General features: G+C 41.6%; 1 protein-coding gene across 1 annotated transcript; it reads right to left on the bottom strand.

Annotated features, from left to right (window-relative positions):
- Nucleotides 1-1521: 1521 nt before the first annotated feature.
- On the bottom strand, nt 1522-21680 carry igfbp3 (insulin-like growth factor binding protein 3). The gene is made up of 4 exons (XM_085376691.1): nt 21145-21680; nt 17285-17532; nt 14360-14479; nt 1522-1652 (listed from the first exon to the last, which is right to left on the bottom strand). Exons 1-4 carry the CDS (start codon nt 21500-21502, stop codon nt 1527-1529), a joined length of 852 nt encoding a protein of 283 aa, XP_085232817.1. The 5' UTR covers nt 21503-21680; the 3' UTR covers nt 1522-1526.
- Between the last annotated feature and the right edge of the window lie 2504 nt (nt 21681-24184).

Below are 24184 nucleotides of genomic sequence, written 5' to 3' on the forward strand. Positions count from 1 at the left end.
CTGTGCTACATGCACACATTTCCGCATCTCTGCCATTAAAAGAAACTTTATATATAGGTTATTTTATGTAATATTCAATACTGAACTGCAATTTTTGTCTTTTTTAGAAAAGCAATTTTTTATTCACTGTTTTCCTAAACGCCTTGTTTTTATAGATTTACTATGAGGGAGAATACGCATCAGGTTTAAGGCCTGGAAAAGTTTGAAAACTTTTGTTTTCCACAATGAAAAAAAAAAAATTAGGATCACCTTAGCCAGCTCCTAATTTTATAAATTCTGCACTCGGGTTTGCGTCTCCAATATCATTGAAATGCACCCAGATGCAGCTAAGTTTGAACAGCTTTTCCCCTTGCTAAACAAAAACATTATTTGAAAACTGCATTTTGTCTTTCCTTTGGCTATCTGTGTCCAATATTAGAATTCATTTGATGACCTGAAACAATTGGGTATGGCAAATATACAAAAAAAGGAAGAAGAGAAGGAGAAAATACTGTTTCATGGCACTGTATCAGGATCTTTGTGTATACTGTTTTAGTTATAGCTGCTCTCCTCATCAAAGATGCAAGCCTCAAAATTGTCAAGCACGATACTCATAAGGTAGCTTTTCAGTGAAGTATTGCTTTATGCTACTGAAGAAGAGGAAGAGCTGAATCTGAAGAGGAGGTAATGAAAGGCTAGTTTTTAAGGCACTGTGGCTGCATGGACTGCCTCCAATCCCTTTGCCCTGCAGGTTAGTAACAAGGAACTAGAAACAGCAAGGCTGCCCCCCGAGCTGCACTAAAAAGTTGAAGCCCTACCATCTAATATTTTATAATCCTTCACTTAATAATGGACCCTGAGCCAGAGTGCTATGTTTTTTCTGCATTGTTTAATGGAGCAGGGCCTGGGGATGGGCAGTCAGACATCTCTAAACTGAGTTTAGTGACATGCAGTATTTACACAAACAAACACACAAACTCACACGCCACTTGCATGCAGACATGGAGCTGTGCATGCATGTTACACAGCCACACACACACGCAGTTACTAACTGGCAGATGGGCACACAAACACAAACAAACAAACAAACAAACAATGGCGTTGGTTTTTTAAGAGGTGGGGGTGCAGGTCACAGTCACAAACAACTCCTCTTTAAAGTGAGTGGAAAAATCCCTCCTTCCTCTCTCTAAAAGAATAGTGCAGTTGACGGGTCCCCCTCCCCTCCCCAGCTTTCAGCTTAAACCTTTATTTTAAAAAAAGGACAGAGGTGGTTCCCCCTAGCACAGGACAGATAGCTGTGATGGACAGAAGGCTGTGCGCTATCCTTTACCCCTCCCCCTCACCTTCCCCTAGTCCCCCCTTCCCTCCCTCCAACAGAAGCAGGACCTGAAATCAGAGGTCCAGAGTTCCTTCAGATGTTTACATAAAACTAAATGCAAGAGCACAGTGGGATCTCGTTCTTTCTCGCCCCCCTCACCCCCTCGCCCATCCCTCCCCCATATTACACCGTCTTCCCCTTTCCATCCACTTTTTGTTCCTCCATCCTCTCATTTGCTCTCCAGGTTGTAGCACTGCTTCTCGCCCCACTGCCTGCCATCGTAGCCGGGGAGAGGCTGCCCATATTTGTCCACGCACCAGCAGTAGCCCCGCCTCCTGCCTTTGGACGGACGGCACTGTAAAAAAAACACGAGGAAGAGAAGACAAAGAAGTTTAGTCTGCCACTTGTTCGATTTCACAGAACCAAAGGTACACCAACCGGTGTCATAAGCAAGATCATCGCTCATCGAGCTTTGACATCCACCTCTAGTTTGGGTGGGGTTAAAAAGGTAGCAGAGGACTTATCCCTCTGAGACACACTGGGAAAACAGATTAGCGTTTCCACGGAGAGGAATTAATGCCTTGACACAGCTTTAACAACACCACCTTCAATGTGCATGCTTGTATTATAATAACACCCCATCCCTCTGTTGGTTTTCAGATCTCAGATGCTTGTCAGCAGGCCAAGTCATGCCTCAGCAGAACTCTCATTAGACAAACCCGTCGATCACGGAGTGGAATGCCCTGCTACCTGAGTTTTTATGTGAGTAAAACATCAGCGATACACAACACACACAATGCAGGGGTTTGCTTTGTGTAAGACAGTAATAAATGCATCATGATTAGAGCAGGAGAGCTTTTGCAGCAGCATTATGTGTGGGCAGCGTGCTGTTGAGTTTGCCCAATTTAGGTGCTGTGGAGGAGTTTACTTTGTGCTACCGGCCACTGGGGGTAAATGATGAAAAAGCAGATTATTTCTGATAGAGAGGCGCTTGGAATGAGGAATGCTCTGAGTGAGTGAGAGTGTAGAGTGTGAAGGTAAACATGGGGTTGCTAAAATATTTGCCAAGGCCAGTTGGAGGGCTGCAAACCAGTGCTGCTATTCTGGGAAGCTGGCAGGCACTCAAAATCATCTGGAGTTAATTATGGCCTGCCCCAGTGCACGGGGCGCATGTGAGTATAAACACACGTTAGCAAATACGCAGCAGCACACAAACAAGAATTGTATGTGCTGCACACATACCCCCACCCCCCCACCTGCTCCCACACATGTACGCAGTAATATCAGATGTCCCACAGGAGGTTCGGCTTTGTAGAGTGGCAACTTTATGAGGTGCATTTTGGGGGTACACATGGAACAGCACAATCAGTTAAACCAGGTTCAGATCTCAAATTGTCCCACTCCTCTTAGCTCCCATCATCTCCCACCGTGGGAGTGGTGAGAGAGAGGTAAGAAGTCCAGCCACGACCGAGATACGCCTGTCTGCCTCGATGGCAACCGTCGGTAAGTACCGGCAGTCTAGGTGTGTGATCAGAAAGTATGTACTTGTCATGGATCGCTGTGTGGCAAGCAGGAGGAGGACCCAAATGCAAAACTCACAGACACGGGGATGAACTCGAGAAACACAGCTTTAATGCTGGCACGGCAGAACACAGGAAATACAAAACTAAACTGGGGAAAAGTAAACTAACACTCGCAGGTAGACACAGGAAGATCCACACAACATGAGGGAGAACGCGACGCCGAACAGAGGAGACGCAGACAGAAATACACAGAGGGTTAACGAGGAAAGTGGGAACACACGGGGAACACAGCTGACACAGATAACCATAACGAGACAGGGCGGGGTGAACATAACACTGACGGGAGACGGGCAGAGTCAAACAGGAAGTACAGAGGTTCAGACAGGAGGAGAGAGAGCACGGGGAAAAAAGACATAACGGGCTGGGGAAACATGGAATAAAACATAAGGAGAGACGAGGGCTCATAAATACACAGAGGGCACACAGGGGGTAAAAGCCACGAAGGGAAAACACTTAGGGAACAACACAACAGGGCAACTCAGGAAACATGGCCTAAATAGGGAACAAAATACAAACATACAAGAAAACTAAGAACACTGGGCCAACATGGCCCAGGACCATGACAGTACTGTAAAGAGCACATATGTTTTTCTTTGCACACCAACACTTTCTATGTCTTTTCTGCATGAGTTCAAACACTGTTTCACTCAGCCTTTCATACTTAATTTTAATTTTTAACTTTTATTACATTATGCACACCAATCACCCACAGCTCTGTTAGGTCTAAATTATCATTGATGATGACCTGAGAACCTGAATCTCTAATCTCTAAGCCCAACTTTTCTTAAAAAAAAGAAAAAAAAAGACTAAACTAAATGAATGCAGTACCCCATTTAGGGAAAGTGTCAGATTGCATTTTAGTAACATGCTTAAGGTGTTGGCCCGAGCAGTGAAGGAAGTCAGACACAGGTTAAAGTGTTTTAACTTGCCAGTGTATCAGTCAGGGATGTAAAAAACAACAAATTAAAAGCTGAAAATCTGCACTTCAATCTCAAACTGAGTGCTATACTTAGATTTCTAACATCTATCAGTAAACATTGTAAACAAAACTGCAATGTTCCTTGGCACAGGGAGACAGATGGAGTGTGATCAGGTGTCCTTTTTCCAGTGTAATCAAGATTCATGTACAGCCTGAGTGCATGATCAAAGGCAGCTTTATAGAGACAGCAATCTATTAAAATACCTCACTAACAACTAGTGGAGTCTGGAGATAGGTACACGACCACATGTGCCCCTAACATCATCCAGGCATTCTTGTCTGTGAACTCAGTATTTTGGTTGTTATCGTCTTCCTACTCCTGTCCCCTTGGAAAGATGGAAAGGAGAGGAAAAATGTGCATGTGTGCTTATCCCTGTTGCTTGGCTACCTTTTAATTTCTATTCCAGCCTCTGCAGTCCTTTCTTTAGTGCTTCACTCCAAACACACGCATAAGTACAAAACATCCACTAAGCAGTGAATGTCACTACAGATGATGCTGCGCACAGAGCCAATGCTGACCGGTTGAAAAGCTGGAAAGGGAACAACAGCTAAGTTCACCAAGAAGGGAGAACAAAAGTTAACAAAAAGTAGCACAAAAAGAGCAGACAGCAGCTGCAGTGGATGGTTTTCATTGTTTGTTTTTTTTCACCTGATTTCTCTTACTCTCTCTTACTCTCCATGGATGTACTCTCTCTGCTGAATATGTCCATCCCTTCATGACACAGTGTATCTATCTTATGCTGGCTTAGTGCAGCATAACAGCCATGGCACAAAGCTCAGATCATTTCAAACTGGTTTCTTAACATAACGATGAGTTTGCTTTACTCAAACAGCCTCCACAGTCACCCGATCACATGCAGAGTCCAAACCCTGCGCCAGCCTAAATCCCATGCCCTATATTCTGAGCCTCATAGCCCCAAAACTAGCCCTGCCTGGTCCACATGGTTGTCACTAAAAAAAGCAACAAAAAACAAAGCATATTTCATCTACCTTGCAAAGCCATAATGCTACCTTTATGAGGTGTGCATGCATGTGCGTTGTGTGCATGAATGCAAGCTCTTGTAATGCTGATCTTAATAGCTAACAGCAAGGCTGCTGGGCTTCACGCACATTAAAAAGAGCCTGGTCTGACCACTGGATAAACACCAGCTCATAAAATGCAATGTGTTTGTGTGTGTGTGTATGGGCGCATGTATATGTATTTATGTAATCAAGCGGGCATCTGTATGTGCTTGCAAGTGCATTTGGGAGTAGCTGCAGGATATTGCTTTTTCTTTAAAAAAGTGTCTAAGTGAAGAGAACTCCAGAATAATTTGTTTGTTTTAGAATATTGGCAACACACAAACTTTAAAATAGAGTCTTAAATATTGCTTCACAAGTTTACAAAGTGGTAGACTGGAAGAAGGGAGATCAATATAAGTAATGACTCGATGTGGTCAAACCATAGAGGGAGAAGAGGGTAAATTTAAAACAGTGTATTTGGATGATTATCTCTAAGAGAAAGATTTCTACATATACACTGCTTAACAAATTTATTAGACCACCACCCAATGTAAGGTTTATTAACATTATTAAAAATTACATATTTAATTTTTGATGTTTCTCTAATGGCTCATCCCCCAGTTTGCACAAGCTCTTTAAAGATGATTAAAAAGTATTTACTAATAAAATATAACTATTGCTGTTTCATGTAATAATAATTTCCAAATGTACTGTTTTACAGTTCAAATTCAATTCAAATGCCAAATTGCTGTTTACTTGCAGCAGAAAATTCATTTTAATGGTAGTCAAGTTTGGGTTTAATTTAATAACTAATTTAACTCAGCTCAGTGATTAAAGTCATGTCTAATTTCAAACACGTTTTTGACATGTATAATTTATAACATCAATAATTTGTTAAGCACTCTATCTGTTAACCATAAACATAACCACCTACTAGCCAATATTTGCACATTAAAGCTTCATTTATTTCTACTTGTGTTAAAGCTACATCGATCTATTTAATATTATTATGATAAACATTGATTATCTTTTAGATACAACAGTGTTACATATAGTGTAATATAGTTAGTGTGACAGAGTCAGCTACATTAACCCTCTGAGATCCAAGTCATCATAGCTGATAATCCTTATCAAGACCCTACTCTGTTTTAGCGAAAAGCAAAAAGGGATATTTTGGGAAAAAAATGTGTAGGTGAATAACATCGATCATTCTGTGTTATCCTGGTAACCCTTAAGTCTAACTACTTATGTGAATGTTAATTTGACACATACGTACTATGAATCTTAAAATGCCAATGGCACACCCCAATAAGAGCAGGCTCTCGCAGTACAAGATGCTAACCTGATCAAGTGTCTATGGATGCGCTGCTCCACAGTCTGCATCCAGTAACACACAGAATCCTAAAGGAAACACTGCCAACATTCCAGTGACAACCAGGACACCCCCAGAGGTTCTGCCAGCATGTCCTGTCAGAACAGAGCTGAGACATAATATTAGGCAAGTGATTTTAATGTTGCAGCTAATGGATGTATACCTCCCAAAAAACATTCATACATGTTTGTTGGCACATGTAATTGAGTTCAATTAAAGCAAAAATAATAATCGCCATTATTTTTGGTCAGTAACTTTGGAAATATTATAATTTATTGAAAAACAGATATACTTTTTCATGTTAAAAAAATTATATTTACATTACTGTTAATGGTAGAGCACTGTGCATTTACGTTCCCTATCACGAACGACAAGACAGGCATATCTGAGAGCCTAAACAGAGAGCTACTTCAGCAACCCCAACAATGCAAAATATGCAAGAAAGATCTTCCTGCTAAAAGTGGAAGAAACAAACTTGTTTCACCACTTGAGGCAAAAACACATAGCATGGAAAGATAAATAAAAAAATAAATAAATGGCTCAAACCCAGCACTGCCGGAGCGCTTGCTATCTGCATTCCATATGAGAGGAAGAATAAATCGTTTATGGATTACTGATGGAGTTAATGGTGCTGCTTTAAGTAGTTGCTTAAGGCAGGGCTTTAAGCAACTACTTAAAAAGGTGGACCCAAGATACAGCCATATTTTGAATTAGTGTGTGTCAGCATGTCTGGACTGTTTTGTATGTGTCTTCTGTGCCTTTAAGAGTCTCTCCAGGTCCTCCTGATTGGTTGAGCTGTTTTGGGCTGGCTTTGGTCTGGCGGCTGCTGATTGGCCCCTATTATCAACTGGCTGCTTCAAAAAGCCCGTCTCCAGCAGTTGTTCCCCTGGCAGCAACTGGCAGCAGCAGATCTGTCTTCAGCCTCCAAACTTGCAGTGCTTGATCTTGTGTGTATTTTGACAACAACTAGGTTTTTTATATAGTATTGTAAATAGTCGTGTCCATCTGTAAATAGCACTAAAGCAGAAGAGGTGAACTGTCTATATAATTTTGGACGCTTTGTCTTGTTTATGAAGCTAGGGAGTTCGAGGTAGCACTTGTCTTTTGTTTGGTTTTGTTTCATGTAGGGTTGAGGTAGCACTTTTCGGGAATAGCTTGTTTGGTTTGTTATTTTGGCCTTTGTTCACCCTGGAGTTTATCCTTTCAGTTTTGGTGTTATTGGTATAGCAATAAACCTCACCTTTAATGATAAAATGGCTATTGGGTCTGGCTTATGGGACGGGGTGGGGACACCCTTTTGAACCCCTTTGTTGCGCTTCTGTACTCCTAGACCGGGACATAACACAATACTGTAGGTAGAAAATAATGTTCACTTTCAGCTTTTTTGTGTGACAAGGTTGGGGAAGAGTTTCAAAGTTTTACTTGTGTGTAACCTATACTTTTACTTAAAATTTCAGAGAAAAACACCACCTATGCTGCTGTTGTGCTTACATATTGACTTACGCTGTATCACTACTGTTACACTACAGGATGCTGCTGCTGACACCTTGTGGCAACTGATTCAGACTTTGATTTAGGTGATTTAGGTCTGTCACTTTGTTTTGTTTGCGCTATTAAATATTGGTTCTCACGAGCCGCAATCACCAATAAAAGATTAGGTATTTACTTTTAGCATCAGAAATATCATCATCACACATTTCCTTTACTTTGCCACCAAACTGAATACATTTCAAACATTTATCTGAAATATGAAAATAAATGGAAATTCCTCTGACAAGAATATGAATAACACCTTTCAGGACTTTACAGAGTTGCCTAATTTGCAGCATGAAAAAGGGATTTTTTTTATTTATTGAAAATGTTAATATGCTCAAGTAAAACTACTGAGAAGTACAGTTTGGTTATCGGCATCTAAATTTAGGTACTGTGTTGGCATCAATAATAAAAATATTCCCCTGCTCTGCGTATTATGCATGAGACACTGGAAAAAGGGGCTTATATTTCAAAGTGAAGAAGAAAGAGAGATGGATTATAAATCTAGGGAGGGAAGAGAACTAGAGAGAGACAGGGTGAAAATAGCTGTCTGGATCCCCAAAGGTTGGCCAGTTATTATAAAGCCATTGTGGTTGGTGTGTACATTTCCACAGATCCTTCTGAGTCACGCTCAATAAGTCAACCCTTATGGGCCTGGCAGTGTCAGGACCTAGTGAATGAGGACGCAGAAGGGTACACAGGCACCTGGCTCAAATCCTTAACCCACAGCCTCCTCCTCCTGCTCCTCTTCCTCTTGACACACACTCAAAACTCTAAAAGAGTACACACAGAGACACACACTGTCGTTCCATTCACAACCCTCTGCAGGGTGATTCCTGTCCAAACAAGGAAGGAAAAGCCAGGTGGGTGGAAGGGCAGGATGGACGGAATGATGGAGCGGGCAAGCAGAACAAAAGATGTGTGGATGACCGTAGGCACGGCACAATGGGGGTAATGATGGGTGGTGAAATGATGAATTAAAGAGAGAGTGAGATTTTGAGGGATGTAATGAGTGGTCAGTGTTGGGAATGCCTGGCCTGAATGGGGATACTGAGCCAATTCATATAACTCCAGCTAAAAATAGGTTCCTCCTTGCAGTTTTTTGCTAATGGCACGTACCTTTCTTATATGAAAATAACACAACTATAGGGTTGATACGTGAGCATGGGTATGCCAAAGAGGTAAGATGGAAGCCTAACCTTAACCCTGACCCCACCCTTAAACCAGTCACCTGTGACTGGGTGAATGTTAAGAGGTCAAGGCTACTGCTTCCACTCTCCTCACTGGCTACATTGCTGCACCATTTTGCATTTAAATAGAAAAGTACAGCAACAGAGGTTGAATGAAGCTTGAATGATTAACGCAACTTGAAGTGTTTCCGACACATAGATTTTTTATTGGAGGAATAAATTAATTATGACTTATTTCAGCATTTATTTCATTTTCATTCTATTGCTCTTATTTTTGAAAGTTCAGGTGCTGTTAACCCCCTATCTCTAGTCCTTCCCCTAACACTAGTCTGACTAGTGCTGTGATGGACCTCAGTGTCATTTAGCTAAAATCCAGACACTTAAACCCCATAGCTGCAGAATGCAACTGGGACAGTGATTCTTCTTCTGCTCTAGAAAAATGGAATTAGCTATACAGCGACTCTTACTAGAATCTGTCTCGGATAGTGAAACAGTCCATGTGCCACGCAAGCAAACTCACCAGGGCTGCAGTAGAGCCACGACTAACCTTGCTACCTACAGTTCATTATAGTGGAGTTGGAGTCATTCCAGGATGGGAGGAACTGACTTGAGAGGGAGTATATGCACTTATATGGACAGTCCATAGGAGCTAAATAGTCTAATACTTTTTCTTTTTCCAAAATATGATTAAATAAAAATAGTGCCGGGGAACCACTTTGAAAGTGTTGTTTTCCAAATTACCACTAACTTGACAGTGGAACAAGCTGAACCATAGCAAACCTAACCAATGGTGTAAAATAATGTTAAACTGTTGAGACAAAAGTAGTTCAATGTACATTATTCAGTTGGTAACTGAGTCAGCTTTGGGTTTACATACATGTCTGTGAGTCAGAACCCTGCCTTCTAGAGACTTGAGTCCAGGTGGGGGTATTGCACGCAGCAGAATAACTCATTCAGCTCAAATAGCATGCGACAACTTGTCTGAACATTTGTTTATCTATAATGACATTGCTGTATGAGCTCTGAGCCACACTCACCCTTTTGCACATGTTCCACAAGTTGCCTATGGATTCATGACAATTCAAACCCTAACCCTAACTATAACCTAACTTATTTTATTTAAGAAAATGTTCTTCTCAAGTCTTGGCTAACAGTGAAAAAAGAAAATAACTATTCAAACTGATCCTAAAAACTGTTTACATTTTTTTTTTTTTCAAAAACCATATATTTCTCAAAAATATAGGGTTGGGGTTAAAGTTAGGGTCGTCACTGGGTTACCTGTTTAAAACTCCAGCAACACTTGCAGGATACATAACAACCTTTTTGTTTGACTCGTGCAACAATGTTTGACCAAACGCATGTGTCTTTAGGGTCAGCTTTGACAGCTTCACAATTTGTTGTCTTGGAAGTAAGTTATGGTGTGCCAGAAGCGTCTACTTTGTTTTGACAAATGCATTAAGCCATATTCATAGCCACGCATTGTTTTCATAAATGTCTTCATTTACATACTCCTATAGCTATGCAGGGAGAAGGATGATGGAATGGAATGAAAACTGCATTCAGTCCTCTAAAAATCTAACAGCAGACCGCAATGAGGGTGGACACATTACAAATCCTATTTTATTATAAATGTCTCTGGAAGAGAAAAGGGATGGCAAACATCCACTTTCTGTCACTTATCCATGGCAGGCACTTAGACTCTGAGGCATTCCCAAACCAGCCCAGAGGCACTCTCTCTCTAGTGTATCCTGGTTTAGTCCTGAGATCAGCCCACACATTGATATGCCCAAAACACCTAACTAAGCAGGCAACCAGCAGGCATCCTATTCAGATGCCTAGACCAGCTCTTCCAATGTGGAAGGATCCCTTCTGAATCACAAAGCTCCTCAACCTGCCTCTATTGTAGAGTCGGAACAAGAAACTTATTTCCTGCCCTGACTGGAAATGAGCTCCTCGCACACAGCTCTTGATCATAGACACCACACCATCCTTCCATCATAAAGGATGGCAGGGTACCCATGAACATGACCCTGAGATATGAACTCCTCCATTGGGGGCAAGTATGAATGCCGCCATTTCCCCATTGAGAGCCATAGCCTCAGACTTGGAGGTGCTAATTCTCACCAAAGCCGCTTCACGCTTTGTTGCAAACCACCCCACTGCCACTGTGACCTGGAGGTTACTGTCTGATGACAGAACCACATCGTCTGCAAAAAGCAGAGAGTAGATCCTGAGGCCACGTCTACAGTAGCCTGGATGAATTTGAAAACGGTGTTTTTGTCTGCACTATCATTTTCAGTCGCTTTCACAGAGTTGTGCGTCCACATTGAAAAGGTCGAAAACACTTACACGCCAGTACTGCGCATGCGTGAAACGCAAGACGATTCGACCTTTTTTTTAAATGGACTGACAATGAGGTGGAGTTGTTGCTGTGAGTAACACAAAAGTGCAAAGTTGCAAAAGCGAGTGAGAATTAAAGAATTTGAAGAAAAGCTATCTGGAGCATGTACAGACTGATATTAATCTTTAATAGATTGAGAGCAAACAAAACAACTGCTGTTTAATGCCTCCACTATCTTAGTTTAATTGGTCACACGACTGCATCACATGACTAAAATGTGTCATCGTTTTCAAAAAGGCTCCAGGTTCACTGTCCACACCGTTTTCAAAACGCCGCCTCAGTGTGGACGGAAGGCCAAAACAAAGAGAAAAAGATGTGTTTTCAAATGAAAACGTATTAGTGTGGACATGGCCTGAGACCACCACCATTTCTTGACCGCACTTTGACTGAACCAACAAATTCTATCCAAAAAAAAAAAAAAAATGCAAATAGAAATAGTGGCAAAGGGCAAAGTCCAGCTTCAGCCCACTACAAAAAAAGTTATCACATTTTAACAATGACCCCTGCTGATGCAATACAGCTTATGGATGCCTATGGATGGCCACCACAGTACCATGACAGGATCTTCACCTGGGTATGCCATCATAGTGGGAAGGATCTGGACAGGAAAAGAGCCTTCATTACAGTAGACAAGTCATATTTTTTAAACTTCCAGTCTTTTTATGGCCCACAATTTTAGTTTTAGTTTTAGAAGTTAATTAACTACCAGCAAGCTCCGGGAAAATGCTGTTAAATTACTAGTTTTATTACATGCCGTTCTCTACTCCCCAACTCTAATTAAAACCTTTCACAGTCAATGGCTCAACAACAAACATGCCAGCATAATCCCAGAAAGATACATTCTGCAACAACTGAGCAAATTACACGGAGAGTTCAGCAGAAATATAAGCTATATAAGCTATCAAGTGGTTATTTAATTGATTTTTTTTTGTCTTTGGCCATTAAAAATGTCACTGTTAGAATTAACTGTTACTGAAATGAGTCAAATCCATGCCCGCCCACATGCAGTGACTTTGAAAAAATCTTTAAGGCCCATTTCCTGATTTCAATGAGAAAAGCAGTTACACTTAGCACATAAAATGGTTTGAGCTCCTGCCTTTCAAAAAAAAAGTCCCTAAGCTGAATACAGGACTTTCTGGTTTCCCTGAAACTACCAGGAAGAGGTCTTGTATTATCAACTGTCGGACGTGATAGTACTTTAAGCAAAAGTTGTGGAAAAAAAAACTCTTGTCATAAAAAAACTGCAACTGAAATTCAACATCTATTAAATCGCTTTTGTCTGCTGTTGTACTTAAAAAAAAATCAAATGACAATTATATGTGGCCTTTAAGGGCTTTTCATCTTAAGCTGCAGATACGGACACGCAGCATGCACTATTCAGATTTAGATAAACACACAGTTATTTACTGGAACTTCAGAAACATAGACACAATTGGAATAGTATAACTTCTGTTCTCCTTTTTCACTTCTGTGAATCTGTGTGTGAAAATGTTATTTAATCCATCATCAGCGTCTTCCTGACAAGCACTTCAAAAGTGCTGTAACGCAATTAAGGATGCAAAACGCTGACTTAAAGTTCTTAATTTTAGTTCCCCCTGAGCCATCATCGCTAAAAGTTAAATAAAAAGCTACATTTCTACAGCATTTCATATTTGAGGGGATATACTCATACAGAGGTACAGAACCTGCATATTAGGTATAAAGTTATGCTACTTTTTTCTCTGTTTAGTCCTTCCCCCCAACCTCATCCCTCCCACCTCCTTTCCCTGCTCCCTTCTTTTCAAAGTATTGTCACCCTAGACGGTTCACACGGTCTCCTCTTCACCATGTTTCCGGTCATAAATCTCTACAACACACCGTGAAGGCACATCCCCTGAGACGGATTTAACACAACACTCCGCACCCCACTGGTGCTCTGAGAAAAGGGCGACAGGAGCTGGCACACTGCCACACACACATTTGCAAACACTCCAACCAGAACTGACACTTTCCCGGTAGATATTTTGTTGAAGGAATCCAGGAAATGAGCAAGGTAGAGGCTGACTTTAATGAAAGTAGCAATGAAACTACTGTGGAGAGACCGTGGGGAAAGAGTGAGGTAAGAATTTAGAAGACAATTCTTTCTTTTTTTTTTCTGTGTGTGTGTTATGGCTTGAGTTGGACTCTGACTCATGGTGCTTGTAGGGGGTTTTCGGTGACTCATGCTTTTCTCAGAATGGGCCTGTGGAATCCCTCCGATAAGACTCCCCACCCCAGGAAATTGGATAGTGGTATTTGTCACATTGTGTGTCTCACTAATGGCCCACAAGCCCTCCTCTTCATCCACCACCTTCCGCCGTCTTATCCCTTTTTCCCTCAGGTCACAGCACATGTCACCCACCTACAGTGCTCTGCCAAATGTCAGCTTCTTTGCTCCCCCCTGCCATCTTTCAAATGAGTAGCCTATGGGTGGCCCCAGTCTGCACTACGAACGTGAAAAACTAAACCAGTGACAGCCTGTTTGTTTTTTTACCTCGCCAACAGCACCCCACACCTACTCTCCCACACCAAACTACTGCCATCAAACAAGCGCCATACATATACTCCCCTGCTGCCACATCTACCATGCCACACACACTCCTGGACCACATTCTTACATCCCTACCCCCCATACTCTCCCACACCACACACCCACAAACACACCTGACCGACTTCATTTCCTGTGAGGCATGAGTCAGACGGCTGGAGTGCATTTACTGGAGTAATACATGGTTATTAGCCATTCTGATAATATAGTGTTGATGTGGCTGTCAAGGCAACCTGGGCTGCAAAAAAGGGGGATTGTGTAAGTGTGGGTGGTTGGGATGAGTCTTTGAGGATTCTTTGGAAGTGTTCAGGCATGCGGTGGGTCTATTTGTATGTCCGCAGGTGTGTGTGTGTGTGTGGGTGTGTGTGTGTGTTTGAGGGACAGAGACGAGGTATAAAGAAACAACAGAGATAAAACAGCAGGGAGAACCAGTCACCTGCTTTTTCTTGTAGAAACCCTTTCTGTCACAGTTGGGTATGCGGAAGCCTCTCGGGTTAAGCACGTTGCTGATTTTAAGGCTGTTAAGGATGCTCTCCATCTCCCGCCGACATGGCCCCTAGCAACATAGCAAACAAAAGCATTAATATTAGGCCGCCATCCTTACACATTCACAAACAGGAAGAACACCGGGCACAGCCATGCAAGTTCAAAAGTTTGTGGTGAACATCAAAGCCTATAAAAGGTACCGTGTTGAACCTTTAATGTTTTATCCTACTAATCGGCTCCAAAGCTAAACGTATCATATCAATTCTGATGTAATCCATTATTCTTATACTTATTCTTATAATATGTTTAACATGCCATTGAGCTTCTGGATTTTTCCTGCAGTTTTAAATAAAGTTCTGTAAGTTTGAGCAACCTATGCTGAGCCCGTGTCGAAGTGCAGAAGCAAACACACTGTAAGGTCCAGGTTGAAGAGGTTAAATCCCAAAATGAGATAGTCACTTTGTGAAAAAGTGGTACCTTCTGTTACAAAATGTTTGTAATCAAAACTACTGGTGTTTAAACAATAGTAGATAACATAAAAGTACCCTGTGGATTTTTGGACCACAAATTGCACCGTATAGCTCCGCTATAATGAGAGATTTGCCATATTGTTTGTATTTTGTTTCTTTCCTGCACATGAAAGAAGCTACACATTCATACCACCTACCATGGCTTGACAGTATGCATTTATGCGATCATAGTTGGGCCACAGTGGAATGTTGACCTACTTTATCTATGAGACAAACTGGCTAATGCACAGTTTGCTTCTTTATAGATTATAGATCTTTATAGAGAGCTTTCTTTTGTTAATTCAACACTAAATAGTGTCAGAACTTGGTATAGTTTGTTGAAACCTGGATTGCAAATATTCCTCAACAATGTGCAAACACATATCATCATTTACATTTCACTGCTTCAAATGGTGCCGCAGCATCGTGGCATATCAGCAAGCATAATACATGTCTTGATTGCAGCTATTGATTTGAACTCTCTTCTATTTTCACTGCTAATGGCATTTCTTCAGAATAACTTATCCAGACTTAATGTTGTTAAAAAATATAATAAAGTTGGTGAGTTAATTAGCTAGCAAAAAAGTTCTGTTGTTTGAAACACGGTGAAGAGTTCTGCTCTGCATTTCCCTCTCATTTTCTGGAATATTATATAAAGAGTTTTAAGCCTTGAACCAAGCTGATTAGCTATAGGCTAAATCATAATCATAAAAAGACTTCTTCTGGAAAAAAATAATAATAAAAGAAATGGAGGGAGGGGCAACGCCACAAGACTGTACATATTTACTTTTAATGGTAAAGAAAATAATGTATTGCAAATCCCTGATTCCACAGTGATCGACTTCCAACCTTTTTCTCAAATGTAATGTCTCAAAAATATTTGTTATCAGTGCCATATAATAATAGCTTTGCATACATATTGTAGTTTGTATTGTACGTGTGTATAAAAGTGACCTGAAGTTTGCCAGTTTAAATATTTGTGGTTGCAATCGCCTTCACAAATCAGAAACATCTCTGTTTCAGTTTACAATTATAGTTATTTTCCATGACATCATGAATAAAATGCTTTTGTATTAAATCAAGGTGGATATCATGCTGAATTTCTACATTGTGTCATAATGTAATAGCTCACAGTAAGTCTGCTTTTATGGTTACAGAATTATGGTTCATAATGAAAATCTCTGTGGAGAATATAAATGGGATTTTTATTACGGACTGTTACACTCTATGACTAGGCTGCTTTCCCAGAATATATAATTTTTATGATGCACAGTTTTAATAAAAAGTACTTATAAATAATGCAGCTGACCAACTACTGTTACTTTTGAGTTCAAAAATCAATATTAGTCTTAATGTACAATAATTATTGCAGTGAAAAGAGCTAGGACAGATGAAAAGCTAGCTAAAAACCTAGCAAGCTAACAACCTCCTAACAACTCTCAGTTGCAGACTTTTCAAGTAGCAACTTACTTTCATTTCTGTAATTGGTTGTTTTTGTTTTGGTTGCAGTTGTTTTCCCCCATAGTGCTACAAAATGGCTAAAGAGCTCATTTTAATTGGCTAGCAAAAAATAAATAAATTCTGCTAAGACTGTGACACTAGTCTTTCGTCTCATCTTGGGATTTGTGCCATTACTGGGATGGGCAGTGTGCAAGGCAGTGTTGTTAGAAAGCAGGTGTGCAGTAGTCCTTTTGGTAAACACTTTTTATTTGACAGCAAATAAAAATGGCCATAAGCATTTGGATTGCTGATTCAGCAATCCACATGATGCAAAAAAGTGACACAAAATAACAAATTTTTCAGATCTGAACTGCTCGTGTAATGTATATCCACAATGAAAGTGTTGTGTTTGGGGAAAATTCGTCTGAGGAAAAATAGTGTTACTTTACTATTTACTATTACTGTACAGATGCACATTATGAGCTATGGTCAAAATTGTTACAGTGGCCTCATTACTCAAATCTGTTTAATCAGATTCAAAACATCTGAAATATCAAACTTGGTTAGAAAAAATAAATGCCGCAAATTTGTCCAGCAAAATTACGAGGTCATAATTTAAACTACTATTAACGCATGATATAGTCAGACAGATTTTACACGTCTGGTGTGTAAAGGCCTAAATACTGAGGCCTAGGTTTGAAGCTTCCCTGAGGGCATTTACTGTGTCTTCTCCCTGGTCCTTCTCCCAGCATTCCTGTCTTCTGTCCACTAGCTTATTAAAGTCAGGCTAAAATGCCCCCAAAACAATACATACAAAGAAAGGCATGGGCATTTTATAGATTTAGTGAGATTCCAGGTATTTTTTTTTCCAAAACAGCAATAATCTCATAGTTTTAACAGAAATCTCATTGCCTGGTGTGACTTACATACTCATTCTCCCTCTTGCTCTCCACAGAGAAGTTGTGCACATCCGTATTGGCGCCTCCTGATAATGATTCCACCTTGTAGCTCTGGGTCTTCCTGTTCTCACCCCTCTGAATTAATATGTTGTGCAAAGGAGGCCTGGTGTCCATCGAGCCCCTACTATGTCCATCCTTCACAGTTCCCACGCCAGGCAGCACTGGAATTGTCTGGGTGACATTGACAGAGTCTTCGACCTGATTTCCAGCATTTTCTACATGGAAAGTGCAAAGAAAAGTTCTCAATTTAACAATTTTATGGTTTCATACATATAAATTGGTGCTTAATAAAGACAAATAGTGACATTTAATGGTTGATTCTCTGTCTTGATTCTTGTAAAAATTTTACAACCCTCAAGTCAGTTTAAAAACTTGTCATATCTGGATTAAATTAAGAAAAGACACCAGAGATTGTTAGGTGTTAAGTTGTCTAAATGTAAAGAAGAAGCTTTTGGAAATCTGAGTCAGCCTAGTCCTCTCTCCCCAACCGGTCATGGCAGATCGTTGCCCCTCCCTGAGCCTGATTCTGTCGGAGGTTTCTTCCTGTTAAAAGGGAGTTTTTCCTTCCTACTGTCGCCAAAGTGCTTGCTCATATGGGGTCATATGATTGTAGGTTTTTTTTTCTGTACATACAATAATCTGTATGTATTGTTGTAGGGTTAACCTTACAATATAAAGCGCCTTGACGTGACTGTAGTTGTGATTTGGCGCTGTATAAATGAAACTGAATTGAAAGTGTATTTAGGTTTGTTTGATATGGACGTAAAATTGCCATTTCTTTTTTTCATTAATATTTAATGGAAACATCTTCCTATTATCTCTTTTCTGAAGCACAAGTGGAGCTTAAGCTGCGACCTCAGAATCAAAAGCCAACATGTCATCGCTGTTCTGTTTTGTATAGAAATTGCCATATTACAAAATGACTGCAAAATGCTCGCTTGTGCTCATTCAATCCAGCAGGAAATTCTTGACTGTGTATGAGGACCCTGTTAAAAGCAGACAAAATAAAGTTAGCTCATTGCCTTGTGGGATGTTTGGAGCCAGAATTGAAGCCAAGTAATAAACAGAAACATGACAATTTCATATCCACAAATTTCCACAGTATGCAGGCCAAGAGATAGAGTCACAAGGAGGAACTGAGCGTAAACAAGACCTTTTAAGGACCTTTAGAAGAAACGGTTGTATATATGTTTATGTGTGCATATATAAGGTGGGGAGAAGGCTGGGACAGGTATATTAATAGCCAGTGGTGTTGGCAAAGATTCCTGTCAAATCGTTAAACACAGCAAAGCAGGGACCATCTGTCTGAGAAGAAGAGGGGGGCTTCAGATGTTCCTCACTGAAATAGGAGAGGACCAAACTACCACCCATGTGCCACCCGGTCGACCACACCACCGCAAGGCCACAGTGGAAGGAGCTTACTGATCTCAGAGACGACGTCCTGGAGAGGCAGAGGGATGATGGGAACACACATGCAACGACTCACACACACACACACACACATACACACCCAAACACAGTTTAAAACTGTTAACTCAAAGCAGATTTTGTGTTTAAGAGCTGTGGTGAGGGCGGCGGACGGGCATGTAGGGGTGTAGCTCGTGTGGGCAGGCAGGCTAGCAGCCCACCCTTTCTCTGTGACCACCTGATCAGTTAGTGATGCGGTGGAGCTCCACAGTCTCCCAGGCTCACGAGAACTGAGAACAACAACTTGGATGTCAACAACAGCGTGTGCTGCAATAGAGCAGAATCTGAAAGTGCCTTTCAACCTGAGGCACCCTCCACATGTTTTGCCCCAAACTTTTCAATAACAGCCATATATGCCCACAAGCAGGGACAAAAGAATTATGCCCTGTTTTAGATTTCTGCAAGCATTCCTTTTTATTGTCAATATAAACTTTTTTATAACCCTTCTAGGAAGTCTGGGGTGTTTTAGATTGACACATTACGCAATTTGTTTGTATAATAGCACAGGGGTAAACAGCACAAACTGCGGTGAGGAGGAGAGCTTGTTAATGTCTGGGAGGAGATCCTGTGCTGAATCTGGGGACATGGCTGTGGAAACCGCTGAGCTGCATCAACACACTCTGACCAACAGGGGCACTTGGGGTCATTTTCTTCCTCTCCGCCTCCTTTTCTGGATCTCTTCTCCAGTTGTGCAGATGGAGAAGGAAACAGATCAATACCCATGTCAATACTGTTACTGGTAGTTCTTATTTTAGGTGGATCTGGAAGCTGGAAAGTAAGTGAAAGAATGAGAACTTTGTATTTGTGTGTGTGTGTGTGTGTGTGTGTGTGTGTGTGTGTGTGTGTGTGTGTGTGTGTGTGTGTGTGTGTGTGTGTGTGTTTATGTTTGTATGACACTGTCACTGCTGAGTGCTTGTACACCACGCATTAGTGTGGCCAAACCAAACAACCACGAAAAAGAAAACACACACATGGGCTCTTGGGTGCCTGACGTCAGTTGTGTGCCCAGACGCACAACCATGTGTATTCACATGTAGGTGACATGTGTGCCATTTGACTAGTGTGAGCAGCAGCCATACATTTAAATAAAAGACCAGGCATAGGATGGCTCTCAGTGTGACAGTTAAGAAATCTAGCATTGGTATTCAATGCTAATTGGCTGTGATTGTGTGTTTGAATACTTGCGTTGGGAATTTCATCCCTGTTTTGTCAGACAGAGGTATCAAACATAAGGCCCGGAGGCCAATTCGGCCCTTTGGATACCTTTGGAGAATGTGAAGGACATACATTTTGGACTTTTAACTGTATTTTCACAAGTTTTACAGCTTTTCCTATTTATGAAGACCTTTGTCACATCCAGTTATACTAAATCAAAATAGTTAAGTTATACATATCTGTATTTTACACATTTACTACTTACAGTTTGACCCCATAGTTATGACAGATATTTTCCATTTACTACAGAGGCATGTAGAAAAAATGAGTGAGGGGAATTTCACTGGTCCAGCCCACATAAGATCAAAGTGGGCTGTATTGGCCCTAGATATAAAATGACATTGACAGCTGTGATCTAGGCTGTCTGCACCAGGGAAGCACATACTGTGCACATCCATGCTGTGTCCAAGAATCCATTAGCTTTAACATAAGGGCTTCACAGCAGATAGGGACATGGTCTGCACTCGGCCTCAGCTAAATACTATAAACCATAAACTTACAGAATATAAATGGCAAATTCTGGTTTGGGGGACTCTGTGTGTGCATATGCTACTGTGTGCATTATGAAGAAAGGGAAGGAGCAGTAGTGTCCTCTTCTTAAAACTATTTTCAAGTGTAACATGTCAATCATAAAACTCCTCGTGTTCTGTTTCGTATTTACGGACGATGTTCCAAAGGGACTTGTAGGAAAGCAGTATTAGCTGACGTGGGACCCTCCAACTTAGAAAGTCACGACTCCTGTTATGAAGTCAAACTTTTAGGAGTCTAGTGGGATTTGTTTAACGCAGGCCAGCGCACAATTGTGCAATGTAACCCCCCACCCCCAAACACAGACACACACGTATTGTTGTGATTTGCCAAAAAGCCCGGAAAATACGTTTTTGCATCTTTCTTTGTGCTTTTTAATCACAAGCAGCTCTGTCACAGCATCTTTAGCCCAGCCACTATAAATGCCTCACATTTAATCCAGGAGGGAACTGTTGGACTTGGTCAGCGAAGAACAGCACCCTAATGGGCAGGGCGCCTGTCAAAGTCAATGCATAATAGCATTCAGGGGCGCACACAAACATACCCACACAAACACGCACACACGGGCAACAAGGTGTCAGAGAATCATTAAAAAAAGAAAAGAAAAGACTTCCCACCTTCTTTTTGCGGTGGCATGAGAACGCTGTTCAGTTTTTTGGGACTCGAACACACTCCCCGTCCCTCCAGGAGAGCCTGCAGGGGTCTGCTCTCGTCGGGCTGGTGCCGACAGGTCAAGCCGGAGCCGCAGCGCCCCGTGTACACTCCACACGGTTGTCCCTCTCCGAGGGCGCACGTCATGCAGCAGCCGCAGCCGGGCTCCTTCACCCGCTCCACACAGTCTTTCGGCAGCGGCTTGCACTGCAGGAGCGCGCCGGCGTCGCAAGGCTCACATCGAACCACGGGGCCCACAGTGCCGGCGAGCCGGGCGAATGCAGCCAGCGCGGCAACCAGACAAAGCACACAGACATCGGGCATTCTACCGATTAAGCTGGTCACAAAGGGACAGTATGTGAGTTGTCACGTAGGCTTAAGGGGACTCTCTGTGACACAGCGAGCTGGCTAGCCTTCTCCATCTGTATTTTCTTTTACGCGAAGTTCTCGTTTTTATACAGACAGAAAAAAACAGCCAACAGGTCACACCCTCCTCCGTATGAATAATGTAAATGGAGAGCCCCGATATGAGGGACCGCTATATCCAGTCTCGGGTGGAGGTGAGTGGGGGGCAGCCGCTGAAAACATTCAACTCTTTGAATCCTTTAACGTATTTTACTAAGTTCTAGTGCGCTTCCAGCTCCAAATCTGCTCCGTCCATCTGGTTCCCCTGTAAAAGGAAAAGCCAAGTTATGTCAGCAGGTTGAAGCTGTTGGCTTTTTTATATACTGTTTACTAGTATAAATCACTTTCATTTTCATTTTGCAGATAAGATGACAAACTGCACCAAGGACAGTTCTCATGTGGTGACTGCTCCCAAAACTCCGGGTTTGGGAATTTGAGGGTTCTGCTCCACTGGTCCGATCTCCTGCTGGCATTAATCCTATGTGAGTGAGTGCCACTGGTGTTACCCCAAGCTCCCCCACCACACCCACATGCAATACTGATAAAACATTCCTCTGGGTAGGTGTATAGGTGGCCTCATACTATAACAATAATTTCTTTGCATATAGTGTTTGTATAAGTGTGACCGCATGCTGGACTGTGGGTGCAGCCAAAGAGGTATTGTTTAACTGCTCTGGTCTGCTAAAGCTGCAGAGATTGGATGCACATGCCAGCTACCAAGCACGTGCAGACCAGACTGCATACCTGACCCTTTTTCGCTCGGTATCCAGACCCCCTTGTGCCTTTCCTCCTGGATGCCTCCACCCTGTCATTGACCCCACAGGACTTCCAATTATTAAAAAGAAAATGTTGTGATTGTGCAGGCTCAGCATCTGCCCCCCTCTACGTTCAGCATATCCTTCTGTTCTGCAATAACAAACGCAAGAGGGGGGCACACGCTGAGAAAATAATGTAATAAGTATAGTCCGTTGTGTGATTTCCACCACAGAAGCAGAAAAAGTGTTGAGACTCCATTATGAAAAACAAGCACTAGGTAAGGAAACACTCCCAGAATAGCGAGAAAACGTCTCCAGCTGAGATTAGTTTTCTCATTACTTGACATGTTTTTTTCTCTTTTTGCATTTTTCAGCTTTTTTTGCATCTGAAATATTTAGATTCTGATCTGTGGCTTGTTTATTGTCTGCCCATCTGTCCAGGGTTGGGTTTAACTAAACGTACAGTTTAGACTAATTCAGCAGAAAGACACTTTTGGAAAACTGTGTCCACTTAGTATGAATACAGAAAACTTCTGGTTTGTGTCTATAAGGGGTGACCGGGTTCATTGTGATGCGTTGTTATTGTTTGGCTGGCTAAACCAGCCCTCATATAAAACATGTAAACAGACTTGATATGCTGTTCTCCAGTTTTATGACAATTTGCTTGATTAGATATTGCGAAACGAAAAACATATACAATGGCATGTGGCAAAGGTAAACAGACATTCACTGGATCCTCCTGATTTCAAGATTCAGGAGTCAGAACAGAGTATGTTGTAATTTGCCTCGGGACAGTTTGGGTATAATAAAATGATGAAATGAAATCAGATAACTGCTAGCAAAAACATGCACATCTCATTTCCTAAACCATATGTTCAACTTGTCTCTGTTGCAGTCTCAGCAAACTGCAATAAGAGATACTATTTGTCTCACTCAACAATCTTGTCTTGGTCTTGCATCTGCACTTTTGTCTTTCACCCTCTCTGTCTTCCTCTGCCTCGGGGAATCTGATATCCTCTGGTTATTAATCTCTTCTTTAAAGTGTCCCAGTCAACATTCCTTTGTGATACAGTTTCACAATGCAGCACATTTCAGGCCATAAATCATTAATTGGAAACACAAAGTCACTGATGGTCCTCAGTAACACTGGCACAATGTACTTTATAATTTGTGGTTTTGTGAAGCCCAAAGGTTCTGCGCTGATTTATTTATTTCCTTCTCCCAAGAGTGATTCAAGAAGTGAATTTCCTTTCTGTCAACATGTACTGTCTTCATATTCAAGCTATGCCATCAGCAGGCATTGCACTCACTGACCACATTATGACCTGCGGATCACTTTATATAAAAACACTCATTTTACATTCTATTCATAGATCACGTTGACAGCACTGTTACTTAGTGATATGTTACTTGACTGACTTTCAAGCCCATCACAGTGTGCTGCAGTTATCCTCTAGTTTGCTTACAGGAGATCTTGTTTTCTTATCTCTTCTTATTTTCTTTCTTTTTTATTTTTTTTATCAAGAAATAGTGGAAAGAATGAGATTGGCATAGATTTTGTTGGACTTTAAATGTGACCCACAAAAAACACTAGGTCAACTTGCTGTCAGCAATAATGGGATACTGGTGGAGCCCCTGCACTCAGTCTGTTTCAGCCCCCCTTGTGATTGGCTACGTGTATATGAAGTCTAAAGTGGTCGTAATGGTAACAGGAGCATTCGGAGCTGTGACCGTACTAACTGGAAGAGCGACTCCAGCAGATTCCCAAGAGAACACCAGAGGTCTCTGTCCAGAAGCAGTCCTAGGAACAGCAAAGACAGTGCACCGAGTTTCTGAGGGTCTGTTA

The sequence above is a fragment of the Diplotaxodon limnothrissa genome, linkage group LG17 (genome assembly GCF_057381915.1).
Source record: "Diplotaxodon limnothrissa isolate DT_005_m linkage group LG17, D_limnothrissa_male_GT1.1, whole genome shotgun sequence".
In the NCBI taxonomy this organism is placed as follows: Eukaryota; Metazoa; Chordata; class Actinopteri; order Cichliformes; family Cichlidae; genus Diplotaxodon; species Diplotaxodon limnothrissa.

What these genes read in the sequence shown, in the direction of transcription:
- igfbp3 (XM_085376691.1), bottom strand. Translation starts at nt 21,502, where the DNA reads ATGCCCGATGTCTGTGTGCTTTGTCTGGTTGCCGCGCTGGCTGCATTC. An exon ending in GCAAGAGGGAGAATGAGTAT is followed by an intron (nt 14,480 to 17,284) that starts GTAAGTCACACC and finishes CTATGTTGCTAG; the next exon opens with GGGCCATGTCGGCGGGAGAT. An exon ending in GTTTCTACAAGAAAAAGCAG is followed by an intron (nt 1,653 to 14,359) that starts GTGACTGGTTCT and finishes TTTTTTTTACAG; the next exon opens with TGCCGTCCGTCCAAAGGCAG.